This window comes from Mizuhopecten yessoensis, unplaced genomic scaffold (assembly GCF_002113885.1).
Source record: "Mizuhopecten yessoensis strain PY_sf001 unplaced genomic scaffold, ASM211388v2 scaffold5529, whole genome shotgun sequence".
NCBI lineage: Eukaryota > Metazoa > Mollusca > Bivalvia > Pectinida > Pectinidae > Mizuhopecten > Mizuhopecten yessoensis.
The window spans coordinates 72,139-92,362 of NW_018406094.1; the positions used below are offsets into that span (position 1 = coordinate 72,139).

General features: G+C 35.9%; 1 protein-coding gene across 1 annotated transcript in view; it reads left to right on the forward strand.

Moving 5' to 3' along the window:
* The window catches only part of LOC110450885, a gene marked incomplete at its 3' end in the record, with an annotated part of 64,404 nt that overhangs the window by 5,897 nt on the left and 38,283 nt on the right, over positions 1-20,224 (forward strand). Inside the window, exons 5-17 of the mRNA XM_021498658.1 lie at positions 5,048-5,137; positions 6,282-6,326; positions 7,720-7,813; positions 9,603-9,723; positions 10,565-10,643; positions 11,180-11,374; positions 12,642-12,792; positions 15,171-15,290; positions 16,966-17,078; positions 17,215-17,342; positions 18,104-18,243; positions 19,196-19,327; positions 19,449-19,456. Of these exons, the coding sequence (XP_021354333.1) occupies positions 5,048-5,137; positions 6,282-6,326; positions 7,720-7,813; positions 9,603-9,723; positions 10,565-10,643; positions 11,180-11,374; positions 12,642-12,792; positions 15,171-15,290; positions 16,966-17,078; positions 17,215-17,342; positions 18,104-18,243; positions 19,196-19,327; positions 19,449-19,456 (1,416 nt within the window). The remainder of the gene's footprint in view (positions 1-5,047; positions 5,138-6,281; positions 6,327-7,719; positions 7,814-9,602; positions 9,724-10,564; positions 10,644-11,179; positions 11,375-12,641; positions 12,793-15,170; positions 15,291-16,965; positions 17,079-17,214; positions 17,343-18,103; positions 18,244-19,195; positions 19,328-19,448; positions 19,457-20,224) is intronic.

Here is a 20,224-nt window from a genome sequence, read left to right on the forward strand (position 1 = left end):
AATAGCCAAGGGTTCATAATTTAAATTTGTACTATTCAACCTTGGCAGATTTAGCCTTGTGTTTAATTTCCCTCCCCTGCCACCTTGCATAGACACTTTACTAGCAAAACTTTAAACTTTCAAGATTATTTCAGCACTGGTCGCCTATGTATTTCCCTTGGTTATCATTTACACTTAGAATATGGCCAATTATCTCTTCCAACTGATCATATACAGAAAATGTTTCAGTATTGTCCTCTTTTGTTTTTTATATAAATCATGACATAGTCGACAAGGCAACTTGGTACTGGGCGCCGCCATTATTATTTACATGCACAGGGACTTGGTATTCATTTCTAATCCTCAGTTAACATATATGTGTATTATATAATGTATGATATAAAAAAATATGTGGACCATAGGATGGTAATTCGTGCCAAGTCCCTGTGCCAGGTTCAATAATTTGAAAGCTTAGAGAACAAGGCTAAATCGCTAAGGTTGAATACATGAATATGTGAATACAAAATGAACGCTTGACTAGCAAAGATGAAATGTTACAGGCTGGACAGATAATGACAACAAAAACAGGCTGAAAACATGTATGGAAGATGTTTTTCTTAAGGGAGGCTGTATAAACACATTATGAATATGTAAAATCATGATGGAAGTCCATTTTACCCGAATTACCTGACGTTATTTTCAATACCTTCAGGTCATCTATATTTCCACACTGTAATCTCTGTATAAGGGATAGGAATCAATTTGTTTTTTGGGTTTTATAAATCCTTGCAACGACTTTTAAGTCATATGTGTAAGAAAGGTCTGCCAAATATCTGATTCTTTGACAACTTTACTACAAATATATAGCAGGAATTGAACTTTCTATATCAACTGCACTACACTTCATATTATTTGTTGACATTTTTCTGCTACAGTACATGGAGTTTCCTCACAAGATTTTGATAACCGAAAAGAGTCTGATTTACATTAATCATATCTTTTAGAATACTGTGTTTAAAAAAAAATGTTATACATGTATCTCTTCTAACCACTAAACATCAACAAACAACATTTAAACCCTTCATTCCCTAAATCTGTTATTAAAAGGATTGTAGAAAAAAATGTGTTCGCTTAAATGTTAAAATATTTCGGTTTAACATTCATATTTACAGCGGTGTTCAAATCCACTAATACATAAGTTGACATAAAATTGTACTGCAGTATTTTTGGTATGACCTTTGACATCTAAATAAGTCTCACCAAGGGTCATTGACCTGTCAGAAGCTGAAGTAGCCAAAGTTATTTGACTTTGGTGTACATGTAGAAGCATCCTAAAAATAGAAGAAAGTAAGGGCTGGATGCTCACGAACTCGAGGAGCTGTGCCCCTTTGTTTGCTTTCCTATGCATCTTATTCTGTCAGTTTATCATTCATATTTTTATTTTTCCATTTGTTATGCACTTTATATACATCTGATGAGAATGGGCGATATTTAAAAATGCACACAATTCGCCAAGAAAGCTGAAAGTTATAAAGGCCAAAAGGTGAAACTTTACATCATGCAGGCCAGGTTTGAACATTTTGCTGTAATGTTTGTTTTACTTTCCGTGTGGGGAGGATTTTTAATGCATCTCGACTGTTATATCAATCAATTAATTTTCATTTAGATGGTGTCCTTCAGAATTATTTCTTATATAATTTAAAATTTGTTTCAAGTAATACTCATACTCTCTGTTTTAAACTAGGAACACTTGCTATGTACTTTAAGTATTTGTGCAGTGATGATTGATTGTCTTCCTTTGGATAATATTTCTGTGCGTTGTGTCCCTCACATGATTTCCTCGCATTCCTTTCTGTTATATATCGGATATAGTTTGTTACTTCTGTAAGCTCCCTGAGTTTCCTTTTAGATAAAATATGTCATGTTTAGGTGATTTTTGAGAATTGGTGGTTTTGCGAAATTTGCTGATTGTTTTGCAAAGTACCAATATTTTTATGTTAATAACATATATAAGGGTGCTCCCATAGCTACCACTTTCTTTAAAATGTAGATTTTCTTTCCGTTGATTTTGAAAAAAAATATCCAGAAATTTCAGATAGTTTTAAAGTTTTGCTTAAAACTTACCATACTGACAATGTCAGACAGTTTCAGACATGCGAAACATATAATAATGTGTAATTCTTCTTGAATTTGGTGTACGGATAGATCTTGAATTGACAGATCTGTCCGATCAGTACAAATTACTTAAACTGGAGTCTACATAAAGAGTTATGTCCCTTCACTTTCTTTTTCAAGATTACATGACTCAAACAATTTTCTACTTGAGTCATTGAATCTGTCAAAATCTGTCAAACCATATATTTTACATACAATATACATGGGGGGGGGGCTAAAAGTTGGCCCTCTGAAGCATTGGGGAATTTCTTTTCTTTCATGTCTACTACTTGGGGACATTGAACAGACCAAAATAGATCTTCTGCCCCCATTGCAACACACTTGGGATCTTAAATCTTTCCTTTCTTTCTTTACTGTTCTGCCTTTCCTTGGTCGTGCCGCCTGAGAAGCATGGCGAACACCTAAGGATCAGTCTGTCCGTCATCACACGTTGTCGTTGGCGGCGGCAGTCACATTTAAGTTTTCCAGACTTTTTTTCGCCACCATTTAACATATCAATTTGTAACTTTGTATGTGGCTTAATCATAATAGATTACAGATCAAGTTCGAACCACGTGCCAATATTTTATTTTTTTGCTGGAGTTACATGTATGACCCTTCACACATTGGAATTGTTCTCATAATTAACTGTTTGCCATACTTTGTTCGTTACCGCTTGCCACTTAGTATGTGGCTTTATCATAATGGGTTACAGTTAGAGTCCAAACCCTGTGTCAATATTTCATTTGTTGCTGGAGTTATGGCCCTTTGCACATAAGAAATCTCATAATTAAGGTTTTCTCGGACTTTTTTGTCGCTACCACTTGCAACATCAATTTGTGACCTAATATGTGGCTTTGTCATAATGGATTACAGTTTGAGTTCAAACCCCGTGTTAATATTCCTTTTTTGCTGGAGTTATGGCCCTTCGCACATAGTAAATTATCAAAATAAACTTTTTTTTGGACTTATTTCGCTACCGCTTGCCATATCAACTTGAAACTTTGTGGCTTTATCATAATAGATTACAGAGTTTGAACCATGTATTAAAATTACATTTTTGACTGCAGTTATGGCCCTTTTACACATAAGAAATTCTCATAATTAACTGTTTTCCATATTATTTGCAACTTAGTATACATGTATAATGGATTACAGTTTGAGTTAGAATCCAGTGTCCATGTTCTATTTTTCCTGGAGTTATACCCTTTGCACATAGGAAATTCTTATAAGTAACTGTATTTTTTCCGTCAACACATGCACTTCCTTCGAATTGTAGTTTTCTTCTATAGGTGACACCCGTCCTCATATGAACCTGGCTGTTGCGAGGACATAAATCACCTGCTACAGTACATCCTTTGAAGTCCTTCTGTATGGCTTGATGATGTTTTCAAACTAATGGTCTGGAGCATTACTTGGTTAAGAAGACTGAATGCCGTTTAACAGAGGGTCTCTCTCATAATACTCTGGCTCCCTAGGGGGAGGAGTGGGGTCCCAAAGGGGGATTCTCCAATTCAATTACACAATTTGATGTAAGGACCCCTGCACATCTTTAGTAATCAGATTTTACGTCTGTCTGTCCTTCTATCTGTTTTTAGCTCACCTGCCAAGGACAAGTGAGCTTTTGCCCTGGTGCGGCGTCCGGCGTCCCGTCGCTTCGTATACTTCGAACATCTTTGTATTTCAGGGATCCAAGGTCAAGGCCAAGGTCACATTTGCTATATATAGAAAATCATCAACTGATTCAATTTAAACACTTAGCAACTTCATTCTTTCACGGATTTTGGTCAAACTTTATACATAGGTCAAATATGGGTATACCCTTGTGTTCCAGGCTTCCAAGGTCAGGCCAAGGTCACTGTTGCTATATATAGAAAATCAACAACTGATTCAATTTAAACACTTAGCAACTCATTGGTTCATGGATTTTGGTCAAACTTTATGCAAAGGTCAAGTATGAGTATACTTTGGACATTGTTGTGTTTCAGGGTTCCAAGGTCAAGGCCAAGGTCACTGTTGCTTTTTATAGAAAATCATCAACTGATTCAATTTAAACACTTAGCAACTTCATCTAATATGTTATGGAGATGGTAATAACATACAGAAAAAACATATGAATATTTAAGTCAACTCATCAACTTTAAGTATAGAACCGTGTGTGTGTGCATACATGGACTTTATCCAGTGTAATAAAATGTTTGCTTAAGCTTTTAGATAGCTTTTCAGCCTTTGATATCAAAGATCAAGGTCACTTACTATAAATAGAATATCAGTTTGTGCACCGTATTCCGAATTCTGTTGGACTGATTACACTCAGATTTTGGAAGAAAGTGTCTGCTTGGGAAAACTTTCAGGTCCAGTGGTCAAAGGTCAATGGGTCACTATAAATAGAAAATCTGTTTAATGCACTAACGCACAAAATATCTTGATTTCTCTTGGGCTGATTACACTCTTGACTTTATAGAGTGCTTCCTCAAAGAAAGTGCCTGCTTGGGATAACTTTCCAGGCCCGGGGGTTAGGTCTCTATCACAGTTACTATACGAATAGAAAATCAGTTTATGAAATGCACTACTTATATTTTGAGTTCTGTTGGGCTGATTACACTCAAGACTTTGTCCAGTGATTTTTTAACAGAAAGCGCTTGCTTTCACTAGTGTTTGCTACATGTATACCTAACCACAGTTTCTATTAAATCTTCAATAAACATAATTATGGAGAATAGTCACGGCGGCATTTAAAATATATATATAAATCTTATTACCGGTTAGTTTGTAATAATAATAATAATAATAATAATGTATAGATAGTATAGTGGACAAAATGTAGGAGGGGAAAAGGGAAGAATTTAGACAGGACTTGTGTCATGTCTGACGTCAATACAAGTAATGAGAAGACTTTAATTTTTGGTTTCAGTTTAAAGTGGATCCCAATTACATTCCAGACAACAAATTCGAACATGACAGACATCTTATATCATATTCAAATGATAAGCGTGACTTATTGGTAAGTAATTTAAACTTTTTATCATAAACATCTGTAAATTTTTTTAAAATAGTATTAATATTAATCAACATTATTAACCCAGATGGTAACGCGCGTCGACTTTTGATGTGAGACGAAACCGCAATAGCAGTAGAAAACCCTATTCGTTGATAGGTGATATCATATTTTAACATCTCATTGGTGAATCGAACCCAGACCGTCTTAAGAAGGAGAGTGCACACTCCACTGCGCCATCTGACCACCCTGTTAGGGATGACATATTTAAACACATGGCAATAGTGTTAAGTTATTTAGTCTTTGACTTACTAATGGTTAAATTTCTGCTTAAGAATATGTACATGCTGAGTGTTGCACTATACATTATAATATATAAGCATGTCATGTACTTATTTGATCACAAGTTTGTGCTTTCAAACGCTGTTAAAATTTATTTTAGTTCTGATGATATCAATACTGAACATTCAAATCCTTAAATAATTTTATTTTTTCATAAGAAAACTAGTGACTTAAAATGTAAGGTCATCATATTTCGTCTGTAGCGAGCTGTTTAGAAGAGTTAACCAGCTTGTTCAAAAATGATATTGTGACCCACTGTAGGTGTCAAATGTGTTTAGATACTTAAACAATAGTTGAGCTAAGTAAATGTATCATGTTCATATTTGGCCAGTTTTAAGCTAAAATAATTATTAATATTATAATGTTTATTAGAAAGAATTCCATCTGCATACTTTCAAGACTAATGGGTCGGATGAGTCCAATATGTTGACATCTAAGGTCATACAGGGCAAACACTCATGTTAAAACGAATGAAATTAAACTTGACTCAGGGTCAAAGTTATTGGTCAAAATTTGGATTGCAAGTGAATAATATTCTACTTAAGTGTTTACAGTCAAATTGTAAATTTGAAAGACATTAACTTTCCATCCATACCTCTACTAATGGCTGTAAATCTACAAAAATAGTTTAGACCTGTTTTTGTATGGCATTTATGATCTAATTGAATGACATACCTTTGCAGCCCGCATTATATTGTTTTCTTGCAAATGATGAGGTTCAACACATTTTAAAAGTACAATAACAGTAGGACATCAATTATGTTAATGAGGGTTGTAGGTCTGATTATATAACAATGTGTCTTTCTAGGATTCACTACCGGAAGTCAGCCCTGAAAACGGCCCTGGGGAGACGGTAAGTCACCTCCGTTTAGATTATATTTTCATTTCAAATATGTTATATTGATAACACAATGAAGCGGACTAAGCAATAAACATAGCCTAGATAGCCCTCTCCTCAATAGGGTTAGGGCTAGGGCTAGGGTTAATATGCTATATTGATAACACAATGAAGCGGACTAAGCAATAGACATAGCCTAGATAGCCCTCTCCTCAATATTCATATTATACCGACAAAAAATCAACCCCAAAACTGCAACAAATATTATGTGAACAAATAATTGAACAAATAATAAACATTTTTGTCTTATGATCAAAATAATGATGTTTGAAGATTTATTAATAAAAAAAGGAAAAGTCACGAAAACTAAGATTTCATTTTAACTTGACAAGTTAGTTGTTGGCCCGGATGTAAGCGCACGATAGTCTTAATAGCATCCACTTAGCCGGGGCAGGTGCCTCCGATTGGGGAATCGAACCCCCGCCGTCTTAGTGAAAGGAGAGTACTCTAACCACTGCCCCATCCGACCCTCGGAAATACATTTTAAAATATGAAAGATGGCATATCGCTCTGATCTTCGTAAAAGGAAACAAAAAGCGAAAGGGAATTTACAACAACCTGAAACCACAAAGATCAAGTGACCTTTGTTACAACAATTTGATAATAATAAGAGTTTCATTTACGTTTCCGTAACAGGCGAATTAGCTTAGCTTCCGCAATAAGCAGGATTAGTTTAGCATAAAGGCCCTGTATCCCTTGGACTTTATTTAGAATGGCTTGTCAACAAATATAGGTCATTTATATCATTATTAATTTCCAAAACATTAACAGAAAATGATGATTGGTTAATAGTAGAAAAATAGATATTTCTCAAGCTTAGTACACTGTGTATTCGAATTGTTATGACAGAATATATGTAATGTTTGTAAATAAGTTTGGAAAGGTCTTAAATAGGCCTAGCCTGGTGTCTAAATCCAACTGACATTTATAAAGTCAAGGAAATCTGTTGAAATTGAAAATTGAACATAAATTACCTGCCAACGCCTCAAATCTCAACCTTAGAGTAAGATTGTACAGTTTAGCACGAATTCTTTCTTGTGTCTCTAGACGTTTTTTAGGACTGATTTCTGACGTCAGACATGTTATATTATTTTGGACGATAAACGAGTTATAGTATACATTATTTTTTCTGAAGACAATATCTGCATCCCTAAAATATTCTGTGTTTACTGTTAAGTCTTCAGTAGGTACTACATGAAATGTCATGGAGGAGAATCGTCTGCCTTAAATTTTACATTCGTGTTCCCTCAATTGCCTTTCATGGTTTACCTTATAGAAGAAGGCAGGATATGCTCTACTTGTAACTGACTTCATGTACAAATTTAATACATTCTCTCTGACCTTTCAGGGTTACAGGGTAAAGCGAGCCTCTTTTAGTGAGGGGTATTCAAGGACGTGGCCTTCAGGCGTTATCCCGTATACCGCAGCCAACATGACCGATGGTAAGATATTGACCATTCATATATGAGCAATAACAGGGGTTAATACTATCATTTACCAAACACTGTTCAAATGTATACATTTTATTATATATCATACTGATTTCATCATTCCAATTGCAAAACATAGTTTTTTTCAATATATAATGCCATTGACGACATAAGTTCAAAATTATAGTAAGTTACATGTATAGTGAAGGATAAGGATATTTACATAAGGACTGATTGAACAGGACATACCGTCTCTGTGGCATTAAGCCATGTCATGCACAAATACACTGACCTGCCGTTGTTAGCCAGTAAAAATATTTTAAGATAAAATAGAAATATCTTTCCAAACATTTTCTTCGGGTTGGTAAGTATGGATTATGAAATGTTTCTTGTTACACAACCAATAAGTGTTTCTATGTGACGTTTTGATGACTAATACGGTATGTACTCTGTTATCTAGTGACGCGTATGCACACAAAGGTGTAAAATGTGGACGAGTTGTCCACAAATCGAAGTCTATTCGGCTACGCTGTAAGCGTTTGTCCATTAGTTACTATATATGTACCGAAATGACTCGATTCAGCTACTCTTTGTTTAATACTTAATATTTTGTTGTAGCCTCGCGGCTAAGAATGATTCAGACTTTCATCGGAAACCGGAACTATATGTATACTATATTTATCATGGCCACTATATTAAGACTCAAATGTTCGCTTTTCAATTAGATCACGCTGGTTGGTTTTATCATGTGATAGTTGAAAATAGTTAAAATAACGCTTCCTAAATAATATTATACCGCAGTAAGTTAACTGAGGCTTTCTATAAAATAGTGAGGATAGTTTGGTTTGGTTTTATTTAGTTTAACGTCCTATTAACAGCTAAGGTCATTTAAGGACGTGCCTCCATGTGTGTAGTGTATGCGTGCTTGCGTGTAGGTGTACCGGAGACAGGGTATGCTGGTGTACTTGCCTGTTTGTGATAGCGCGAATCTGATGTCGACTTTACAGGGCTACATGTATCTCAGTGAGGATAGAAAGAAGTCTACAAAATCACTAATTCAGATTCTACTAACTAGTTATAATAATTCCCCCATCATTACTTTATTGTACCAAAATGTACTGGGTTCGGTACCTACGTGAGGCAGTCGCAAGGTACTGACCGCATGTCTGTGGTTTATCTCCGGCTTTCCTCCAGCACCGTAACCTTGCATGTCCTTAAATGACCATAGTTGTTAATAGGACGTTAAACACAAACAAACCAAAAAGCACTTATAATTATTATGGTTGCCATTGTCTGCAAGTACGAGCTTCACGGCATATCTCACATTCTCTCACTTACCATGACCGTTGTATCGTACTCGATACTCCAGGGGTTAGGATCACTTTCGCTCTCTGTATCCCTGGAATATGTCATAGCAAAATGGAAGGCACGCGGCTAGCTATTTGATTGGTCTCCTGTAAAAAAAAACGCTAGGATAATACCTTTCCTTTGACGGTTACATTGAAGAGACACCCGACTTCAAAGACAGTCAATTTTAACGTTACGCGCCCGCGAGATGCGTTTGATATTCATCGAAAGATCAAACTAGTTTTCTAGTCACAGGGTGACACACACTGAACCTTCAATATTGCTATGTCATATTCCAGGGGTGAAAAAGAGCGTAAGTGACCGTAAACCCTTGAGTATCGAGGATGGATTTATATGTGAGAAACACCCCAGTGAAGCCATTGCCCTGACTAAAGCGGATGTGTTATCATACATGCAATTTATTTGTCGTTAATTGCCCCCGTGTACCTTGTAGTGAAATTCAAAGTGTGGATTGACGCAGCAGTCGCCATGTTTGAGAAGAAAACGTGTGTTCGGTGGGTACCCTATACAAACCAACCCCATCACGTGGAATTTCTTGGAAAGGAAAAGGCAATGTACGTATTTTTGAAGCCAGTATAGAAAGGTTTTGTTAAGCCAATGGTAATATTGACCTTTTTTACCAATTAACATCTAGTTTATTTGTTCAATTTGAAATTAATTATCGCATTTTGTTTTCAAATATTTACTTTCTAATAGATTAATGTGAAAATTCGTTGGTCCTTGGTAATAATATTTAGGGTAGAGCAGAAGAGTTCAAAAACTTATGACTATGACAATGTAGTTTTGTTATAATTTACTTCATTTTTTATGTTTTGACATAACAGAACAAAGCCTGGAGCAGTAAGTTTGAGTGTGGGTCAGAAGGGGGGTCAATAATAGGGTGACAGCAAGAGAACCATCATTATTTTTCTAATTGACGTATAATATAAATGGTTTGAATTAGAATGGAGTATCGAACATTTATGTATGTATTGGTGCCGTACCGTGTAGTACAGTTACGCTGTCACTCTCACCAACAACTGGAATATGCCATAGCAAAATTGAAGACACGCGGCTAGCTATTTGTTTGGTCTCGGGTAAAAAAGAACAGACCAATCGCGAAGAATCGATCGGTCGCGTAACGGTAAAATTGAATGGCTTAGAAGTCGGGTGTCGCTCCTCTGTAATATTCAAAGGACAGGTATCGCTTTTTGATGGACATCAAAGGATCAAACTCGTCTTCTCATCCACAGGGTTGTGCACACTGGTTCTGCAATTTTTCTATGACATATTCCAGGGATGCAGTTAGCGAAGTGAGCGTAACCCCTGGAGTATCGTAAACGTGTCATGTGTTATGTATATGCTTGTGTAAGAGTATGGTATATGACCTCTCAACTCTCATACATGTGTTAACAGATGCGCTGCATACCTTGGCATGCGATCCCAAGAGATTTCTCCGTTATATTTGTACGAGATAGGCAACAATTGTAGAGCGGTATGTATGATCCACACAGATTAGCAGTATCTTTAGGTCATTGTAAGTCGATAAATAAATACTCTCTCTATATGCAACTTTTGTAATGTTGATAATTTTAGGAAATTTGATAATTTAATGATTAGGTTGCATAATGTGTAAATATTTTAACGTAATATAACGTTATATTTCACTACATACAATACGTATATGCTACACTTTAGTGATTTTGATGACAGCAAGGTAAGAAGTAAAAAGACATTTCCAATAAAAGTCATGTCTCTATCGTTAACATCATCAATAATTTATTGAATAATTGTATGAAATTTAAGTTAAATGTTATTTTAACAAAATATAAATATACTCGTTAAAGCGTCATTATCTGAATTCGTTTATTTTGTGAAACGGATTTGGTTAGACTAGTTTTCACTCTACAATGTTCTAGAAAGAATTTTGTCCATGTTGGTAGGAAAATAGGAAACACGTATATTCTATCAGCCTAAATGGTTCTCCTCAAAATGTTTTCATCAAGTCAATGCATGATTCATTTCATTTAGTACTATGTCGTGGTGCACGAGATGATGCACGTGATGGGTGCCGACCACGAGCAGTCTCGTGAGGACAGGTACAACAACATACATGTGGACTGGAACTGTATCAGCAAAGGAGCTAGACAGAACTACATGCTTTCTTTGTCTGCTGACGAGGATTCGGAATATGACCTGGCATCTATGATGCAATATAACCCTAACGTAGGTTTTGTGAAAAGTTTCTTGTTACACAACCAATAAATGTTTCGCAGTGGGCCAGTTATCGATATCGATATGAGGGGGATTATAGACTCTCGCACATCTATGACCAAGTAATAAGAAAACGTATTTGAATCGGGTCATTTCGGTACATATATAACATACGCTTACAGCGAAACCGAATCGATTTGTTGACAACTCGTCCACATTTTACACCTTCGTGTGCATACGCTTCACTGGTCATTTGTCTGATGAAGGTGACAGTGTACATACCGTACTAGTCATCGAAACGTCACATAGAGACACGTATAGGTTATGTGACAAAAACCTTTCTTAACTCAAACTTACCAACCTGGAGAAAATGTATCCCAGTATTAATCTAAAGCAGCTCCAATATTATTGTTGTTACTTAAACAGATTTCATGTAAATCATTTATTCTCTGCAGTGTCGTGAGTTTATAGATGTATGAAAAAACATGAGCTGTATCACGAGGCTAAATGAATGATGAAATTATTTGTAATAAAGAAATTTTTATGATATTATATTTAGAGGTTATCATATGACCATTTTCATATCCTACTCCGTATCACCTAGAAAATGTATATAACTGTTAATACATCCTAACTTAAATAAAGCAGAATAGCAAATAAATATGGATATGCACACTCATTTGTACACTACCACTTTAATGTTTTATTTTTCTGAAAAGAAACTGAATAAAACGGATCTGGTGCCGGTGCTTGCCCGGCAGATAATTGCGCGTGCCAGGCAGGAATGGTGCGCGCCGGGCGAGTATTGGTTGGTCAAGGATATTGTCTAGGCAAAACAAGCAGTAGCATGTGTAAAACAACCTATGTCACATGATGATGTAGATTTTCACTCTTGCGCATTATTCATTAGCGCTGTACATTTTTAAACCAGTAGACACCGTAAAAAGATCTCTCCAATTGTCTCTTCAACTCACTTAATATTTACTGCTTTATTTACAGCTATTCCGTGAATGTGTCACATTTAATGCTTTATTTACAACTATTCCGGGAATGTGTCACATTTAATGCTTTATTTACAGCTATTCCGGGAATGTGTCACATTTAATGCTTTATTTACAGCTATTCTGGGAATGTGTCACATCTAATGCTTTATTTACAGCTATTCTGGGAATGTGTCACATCTAACGCTTTACTTACAGCTATTCCGGGAATGTGTCACATTTAATGCTTTATTTACAACTATTCCGGGAATGTGTCACATTTAATGCTTTATTTACAGCTATTCCGGGAATGTGTTACTGAGGGTTTGTACGGAAACAAAACTATGAGTGCGAAAAACTTGAGGCTTGATTTTCTACTGTATGAACTGGTCCATCAACTTACCCATTACGACATTAAATCTATCACTGAAGCATACCACTGCAATGAAGGTAAATATATATAGATAAAGAATTATATTGATTAATGTATTATTTTATTTATATGTTAATTGTATTGAGTGCATAAATCGTAAATCTATGTACTGTACAGTGCTTTAGAGTGGCTAACTCCAGCTAGATAGGACGCGATATCAAATGATATTTTGAGAATCGCATTGACCTTAATTATCATGTTACCATAATAAGATATACATGTTTAGCACCAGTGAGTCATGCAGATCAAGTCCCGATGACTACTTAGGTCTACCAAGCCTATATCCCACTGAATGATCGAACAGGCGACTAATGCGTCAACCTCCTGCAGAGTCGGGGTTGTTTTCGTCCTGTCCACAGTTTAGTGGATACTGCATAAGCCAATAACATACTTGCTGTATTCCATAGCGTGTGTATCGTAAACACGATCATTGTGGGGTCCTACATGATTGGGGGGTTTCCTCGTCGTCTCCTACTAAGGACATAAAACTGATCAACGTTGTTGTGCCTCCACCATTGCAACACTTGAGTTTTTGTATTCCGTTTTTAACCTGTCTTCTTTCTCTGTTTTTACGTTCCCTTTCCTGTGGGCAATCCCTAGGCACCAGTCCTTAAATGACCCTGGCTGTCACGAGGACGTTATACCCTAAACAAACAATTATTAGTTGTGTTGATTAAATTGCCTTACTTACTTACAAATGTAAAACATAATCTAACACCTGACAATAATCATGACAGTGTGCCTTTAGTATAGCTCCTACTAAGAGTAAAATACGGCTGATTTTGAAGTGTTCTTATCAATAATCCATTTTTTTTAGTTTTCCTACAACGTAAATTTTGCTAACAAACATGTCGCCTTTCACAATCTAATCCAGTCTCAATGTGGCAGCACAACTACTTAATGAATTTACATGTACATACGACCTTCGAAGTTATGTATCAACCAAACTAGTTACAGTGTACATTGAAGTCATTGTGACAGCGTAGCGTTTCCGTAACTACATATGGAACAGCTTGCCATTCAAACCTTTGTTACAGCACACTTTTTCATTAATTCAGCTTACCGGCTGCAACCTAGATCATTGTGACAGTACAACTTGTTCATCAATACATACGTACCATCTGACATTTACATCATTATCACAACAACACTTTTACATAAGTCATTATGACAGTATAACTAGTTTATATATATATATATTCATTGATGTCTGACATCGTATATCATACAAGTAAAACACGCCGTTAATGGATTTTTTCTTTTACTTAAATTGCGACATTGGCAGTTTTCCTATACAATAAGAAATCACAATAATGCAGCTTTCAAATTCTACCTGAGAATGGTTATTTACCTGTGCCGTTTGTTTGTATTACATATATCTATCAGAAACAAGTCAGCTCATTATTACATTGTTTATTGTCTAGAGATGTAATTTTTGGTGTGGCACATGAGCACTAGTTCGATTTGGGGTTGAGGTAACATAGTGAATTGAAACAGAATACACCTTTAAACCTATCAACTTCCCCTACCACAGAGTTGAAAGTGATATTGCGATATTAGGGTGTACAATATACGTGTCATTTTATACCTGTTTACATAAAGGACAATTATCATTATTTAAAAAAAAACACAGTGGATATATTACTTATAGTGGTTTTTATAAAGGCATTGCACCATTACTTTCTTTCTCTATAATATGAAAACAAACTCCTTTACCATGGGATATTACATGTTATCGAAATGTTTCCATACGGTGGCAGACTGATTTAGCTAAACTTACCCTTACATGGCTTTCCATTACCTAATAAACGGATTGTAAGCGGAAGTCCTCCTGAACCTAGTTTTTGTTTTTTGTAACTTGACATAATGAAAGTAGATGTGCATGAAGGAAGGAATTTGTGATCCTTCTATTCACCTAGACTTGTGGCCTTTGAAACTTTCTGCTTTAGAAAGAATGAAACAAATTTCGAATGCATATGTGCATGTAGAAAGGAATTTGCGTATGTCTCCTTTTCCTGGAGTTGTGGCCCTTGAACTTTAATCTCACCTCCATAAACCTCGTAATCACAAACGAGGGGTATATCTTTGTGAGCTTGGTCACAGTTTTTATCTGATTGTTATTAAAAAAAAAAAAAAAAAGGGGGGGGGGAAGAAAGAGTATTTATCCAACCATATACCGGTAGGTTCCATTCCGTTTATTCTACTGTGTTTTTTTAAACAAATTTGATATTTCAGTCAGCAAAGGCAGAAAAATAAACATTCAAAGGGATAAATGATGGAGGGGATGCACAATCAGCCCCACCTTGTACCATCCCTTAACTTAATCACAATAAGATATCATCAAACTATATTTGTCATACAGGACGTGACAAAATGCATGCATTTATTGTTACAGGTTGTACTGATAACTGTCAAAACGGTGGCTTCGTGACAAAAACGGTGGAGAACCCCCACTGTCACTGTGTCTGTCCAAAACACTTTTTTGGTGATCAATGTACAGAGAGGCAAAACGAAGGTATGTTTCATTCCATGTGTATTTAGGGGAGGGGCTAGCAAATCATAAAGTTAAATGGAAATAAAATCAAACTGATCAGTAAGAACAAAACAAATATGGTCAAGGATACGGGCAATGTTATTGCCGCCTTCCACTTCTCATATCGCAGACGATTTCTTTTTAATATCAGTTTTATTTTATGATGTTTCAACTCACTTTTGTGTGTCATGTTGTTTAGTTTAAACTGCCGCGGTTCTCACTATGAGGACGTAGCATTAGTGGATTTAACATTGCGGGTGTCGACGATAAGACAAAAGACGCTTATCCTTTAAGAAAACTTGGTCATATTAGTGCTTTTCCGGTAACCTAGCATATCATTTAACTAATTCTGATATCAACCATTACATAATTTACATGGTAGTCCACATTTTCGTTGTCGTCACTTTTTTATCAGTTTTAATTGTCTGTGTTGACGTTAAATCCTCGAGTTCATCGAATGTTTCAATAAGAGTTCAAATTTCGAACCAATCCACCTCATCTACGGTGCGGCCCATACAATGTAATTTTATAACGTTAATCACATTAATGAATGGAATGTATTTGGCGGGAAATGAAGGGTCATGACGTCAACAACTAGGCTGACGACAAAACATAAAATATCGGGGGGGGGGGGGATGAAGAAGAGCGTTTGGGAAACAGAAAGAAATCGTTTTTAATATAAATAAGTAAATATTTCTAGAAAGTATGTCAAAATTTCGAATAAGTCGGAAGCTCAAGTTATTTAGTCGAACTTCTGTTTATACAACGTACTATAAAGTGTATTCATTTTTCCAAAACTTATAAAACAAGTTGTTTCAAATTATATTAATCACGCTTGTTGGCCAAAATGTTAGCGGTTAGGGGGTCTTAATGTGGAAGGAAATCAGGTGACCTCATACCTTTCCATGTTCGTTCGTGGAATCGAACCCCGGCCGCCTTGGTGAAAGGCGAGTGCATTATCCACTGTATTACCCAAGAACCATAAATCCATCAGCTACAGGATCATGTATAGTTGATATCACAGCCCGGGCTCGACCCTCGGGGGATGTAGCGCATACCTAGTGTCATCATGTACATAGAACATACTATATAGAGCGGATTGGTCGAGTGATTAACACGCCGGCCTTCTACGCAGGCGGCCGGAGTTCGATCCCGAAGTCGTCGTAAGCATGGATATTCAAGGAAGTGTTTTTCTCCCTCCCACACAACTCTAACAACCCAGTTGGAGTATACATTGCCCAGGGGTGGATGTTGCGGTATCTGTGATGTAGCATTCAAGTGAGGTGGCACTGTAAATGATGCCGTTTGAAGCACGTTCCCACTACAAACAGAACACATTACATCTCCAACACACACGCAGGCATACACACATAGGAAGATATCAGCCAGGTGGCATAGGACTAGTAGTTAGCTCCTGATAAGGCAGCTCCTGCGAATTCCTCAAAATATGGTACAGATTAATGTATATGCTAATTGTATTAATTGTATATCTATGTAGTGTAAAGCGCTTTATAATGGCTTATGTTACCTAGATAGGACGCTATATCAAATGTAGAACATTTTCACATATATTTATGATCTTGTGAACTCAACTACACCACTTTCAGGGCACTGTTTTGCTCATCATAATTCGTGTTTTATGTGTCTTTCCATTCAGGCGAATGCGGTTCACACACAATCCTTCAGAAATATCAACCCAAAATAGTTAAATCGAACGGTTACGATCAGGGATTTTATGAACTTGATCGAGAATGCATATACCAGTTTACGGTAAGTTATTGTATATTTTGACCGCCTATTTCAGTCTCTCGAGATAGTATGTCATACCAAATATGTTTGTTTGAGGAACAAATATTTCTGTATTAGAGTGACAAGTATGTTGACGCCATTTTTTTCTGTTTTTCAGTCGCCGCCCGGAACAAGAATAAAGTTAGAATTTGTGGACATGGAGATAACTGTATCGGATGCTGAAATAACTACCTGTGTACACTTTATAGAGGTGATAGTTAACCTGATGGGACAGGCAGGGCCAGAGTAGGTTATTAAATATAACCCTAACCCTAACCCTAACCCTAATAAAAACATAATGCAACGGCAAATGATTAACAGTTGGCTACACAATGCCACACATTTTACGAGTTCAAACATGGTTCCCAGACACAAAACGACAGGACGCCGTCCCAAACATACTGAAAAGAAACCAAGACTTCATCTAAACCAAATTTAAAAGAAACAACTACTTCACCTTAAACATCTCGAAAAGAAACAAAGACGCAATCTAAAACATGTTGAAAAGAAACAAAGACGCCATCTAAAACATATTGAAAAGAAACGAAGACGCCATCGTAAACATATTGAAAAGAAACCAAGACGCCATCTTAAAAATACTGAAAATAAACGAAGATCTCATCTTAAACATTTTTTTTTTGAAACTTCCTTGAAAACATTAAAAAGAAACAAATACTACATCTAGCACCTATTGAAAAACATGCAGCATTTCATCTAAAACATATTAAAAAAGGGGAATACATGTACTTCATCTAAATCTCATTGTTAATGCAACGCTTGCTTTCATAAATGCTTACATCAGTTGAATATCCATCTCAAGATACAGTTCAAATGTAAATAAAGAATATGGCCAAAACACATGGATTGCAACGACAGGGCGGACACAAACGTTTTCTTTTGAATTTTAAATGTATTTTATTTATCAATTGAACTGTATTCATTCATTCGTCTTTATTTGTCCTATTACTGTTGCAGTGCTTGCTGTGATACACTGTTTATTATTCTAGAGAATGCGGTGTTTCTACGAACCTTACATACTTCACCTCAATCAACTCCGAGTCTAATATGGCGATGCTGAATCTGAACACTTTGCGGGCTGGTTCACCTTCCAGGGGATTCATGTTGAAAGCGACGGCAATTGAATCAGGTATATTTCAATTATTTCAAATCCGACATTGTTTGGATATTGATGTGAGTAATGGTACATCCTGACACAATACAATTATCAATTTTGCTTATTTAAATGACATATTAAAACTGGAGAAAGCAAAAACTCTTTTGAGAAATTTTGGTATTTGAATAGATAAGTAGTGACCGTTTTACATTTTACTTGAGATATAACTTCCCCCCAAATCACTTACATACACGTAGTATATACGTATATATCATTTATATACTGTTGTACAGGATATGTGTTTTAGTTACCTTGCTGGTTTAAAAGATGTTACACTTTAAACCTAGAAAAAACGACTTGTACATTTCTGTCCATGTTACTTTTCCTTTATATTGCATTTTTACTAGTTTGATCGATTAGGAGATAGAATTATAAGTTTTCATGAAAATGTGTGTAAAATATTACTTATCGCGTTCCCGTTTTGTTGGAAATGTAACTAAAAACAAAGTCTGACCAATGATACGGATGGACAGCGGGGAAAAGCTAACAATTAACGCTCCAGCCACTCATGTGGAGGAGCATTAACAGATGTTGTCTTTATTACAGTGCTAACGGGAGAATAGAGCAATGTCCATTCAATCGAAGTTACTTTTACAAATACATGTTTTACCTTTAGGGTTAGGGTTAGGGTAAGGGTTATTGAACAACCATATCCTAATACAGGAAAGGTATGAATAGTTTCGCTCACAGGATTAAGTTTAACAACAATAGAATGTATTTATGGAGACTTAGGATGTTTTAATACAATATGATTTGATTTATAAAAAAAAGTTTTTAATACTACGGTTGTAGAGAGCACATCTCTGTTTGAACATTTCTTCATATTTATGTCTAGATAAAGAGGCGAATCGCCTCGAATAAATGACAAATTATATTGTCCGTACTGTAGTCATTACCTCTCTGCGTGTTTTATCTTACACTCCAGAATGTCTGGATCACCCCTGTCAAAACGGAGGAACGTGCAGTGACGTTGAGTCAACAGATGGAACCTACCATTTTGAATGTGATTGCCTAACCGGTTATAGCGGTGACCGTTGTGACTATGTTACAGCCGAGGGTAAGAGACACATCGGTCATCATTGTTAATCATTATTATTTTTTATTTTCTCGTAGATTGTTTATTAGAATAAATCATTAGTACTGTTATACAGTAAAACCCCGCTAACTTGAACTCGTAGGGTCCAAGGTCAATACTTCGAGGAATACATGATATTCGACGAACCCTGACATCGTCATTTTTATCAGGGGGGACAACAGACAGTATATATATGAGCACTGCAAATGTCGCGGAAAGTAGATGAAAACGGAAGTTTAATCAAGATGACAGCATTTAAAAACATTTAAAATAGCTAAACAATGAAAACATATAGACACCGGTATTAAAAAAAAAAAAAAATGCATGTAAAACGTACCTGTCGTTTTGACATAGTCCACCATACTGTAGTCGGCTACGTTAATTTTACAAAATATCAATACGTGAGGAACTCTTCTGTCATTTTAAAATTTAAAAAAACAGTTGAATCCTTGTTATCATAATGTTTGATTAATAACAAAATTAACAATCACGACGTATTCAAGTTTGAATATCTTTAAAGTTGGTCGAGAATCCGCTATGTGATTTCCGCTTAATGTTGCCATGCCGAAATATAGTTTTGCACACCATATGATAATGCAGTTACAACAGGGTAACGGTACATTTACTTAATCATACTGCCGCTAATCCTTCAATTATCTGACGTCCAGCCGACACCTGTATATGCACAATGAGCGTGGACCGCAGCCTGTGCCTCGAGACATGTTGACGGCAGTGCCGTTGTGATACTGTACATTGTTTATTTTAATTCATCATTAGTTTTCTCGTTCGTTGTTTATTATAATTAAATCGCGTGATCTTATACATTGTTTATCGTAATTATTTGTTTAGTTTTCTCATTCATCGTTTATCATAATTATT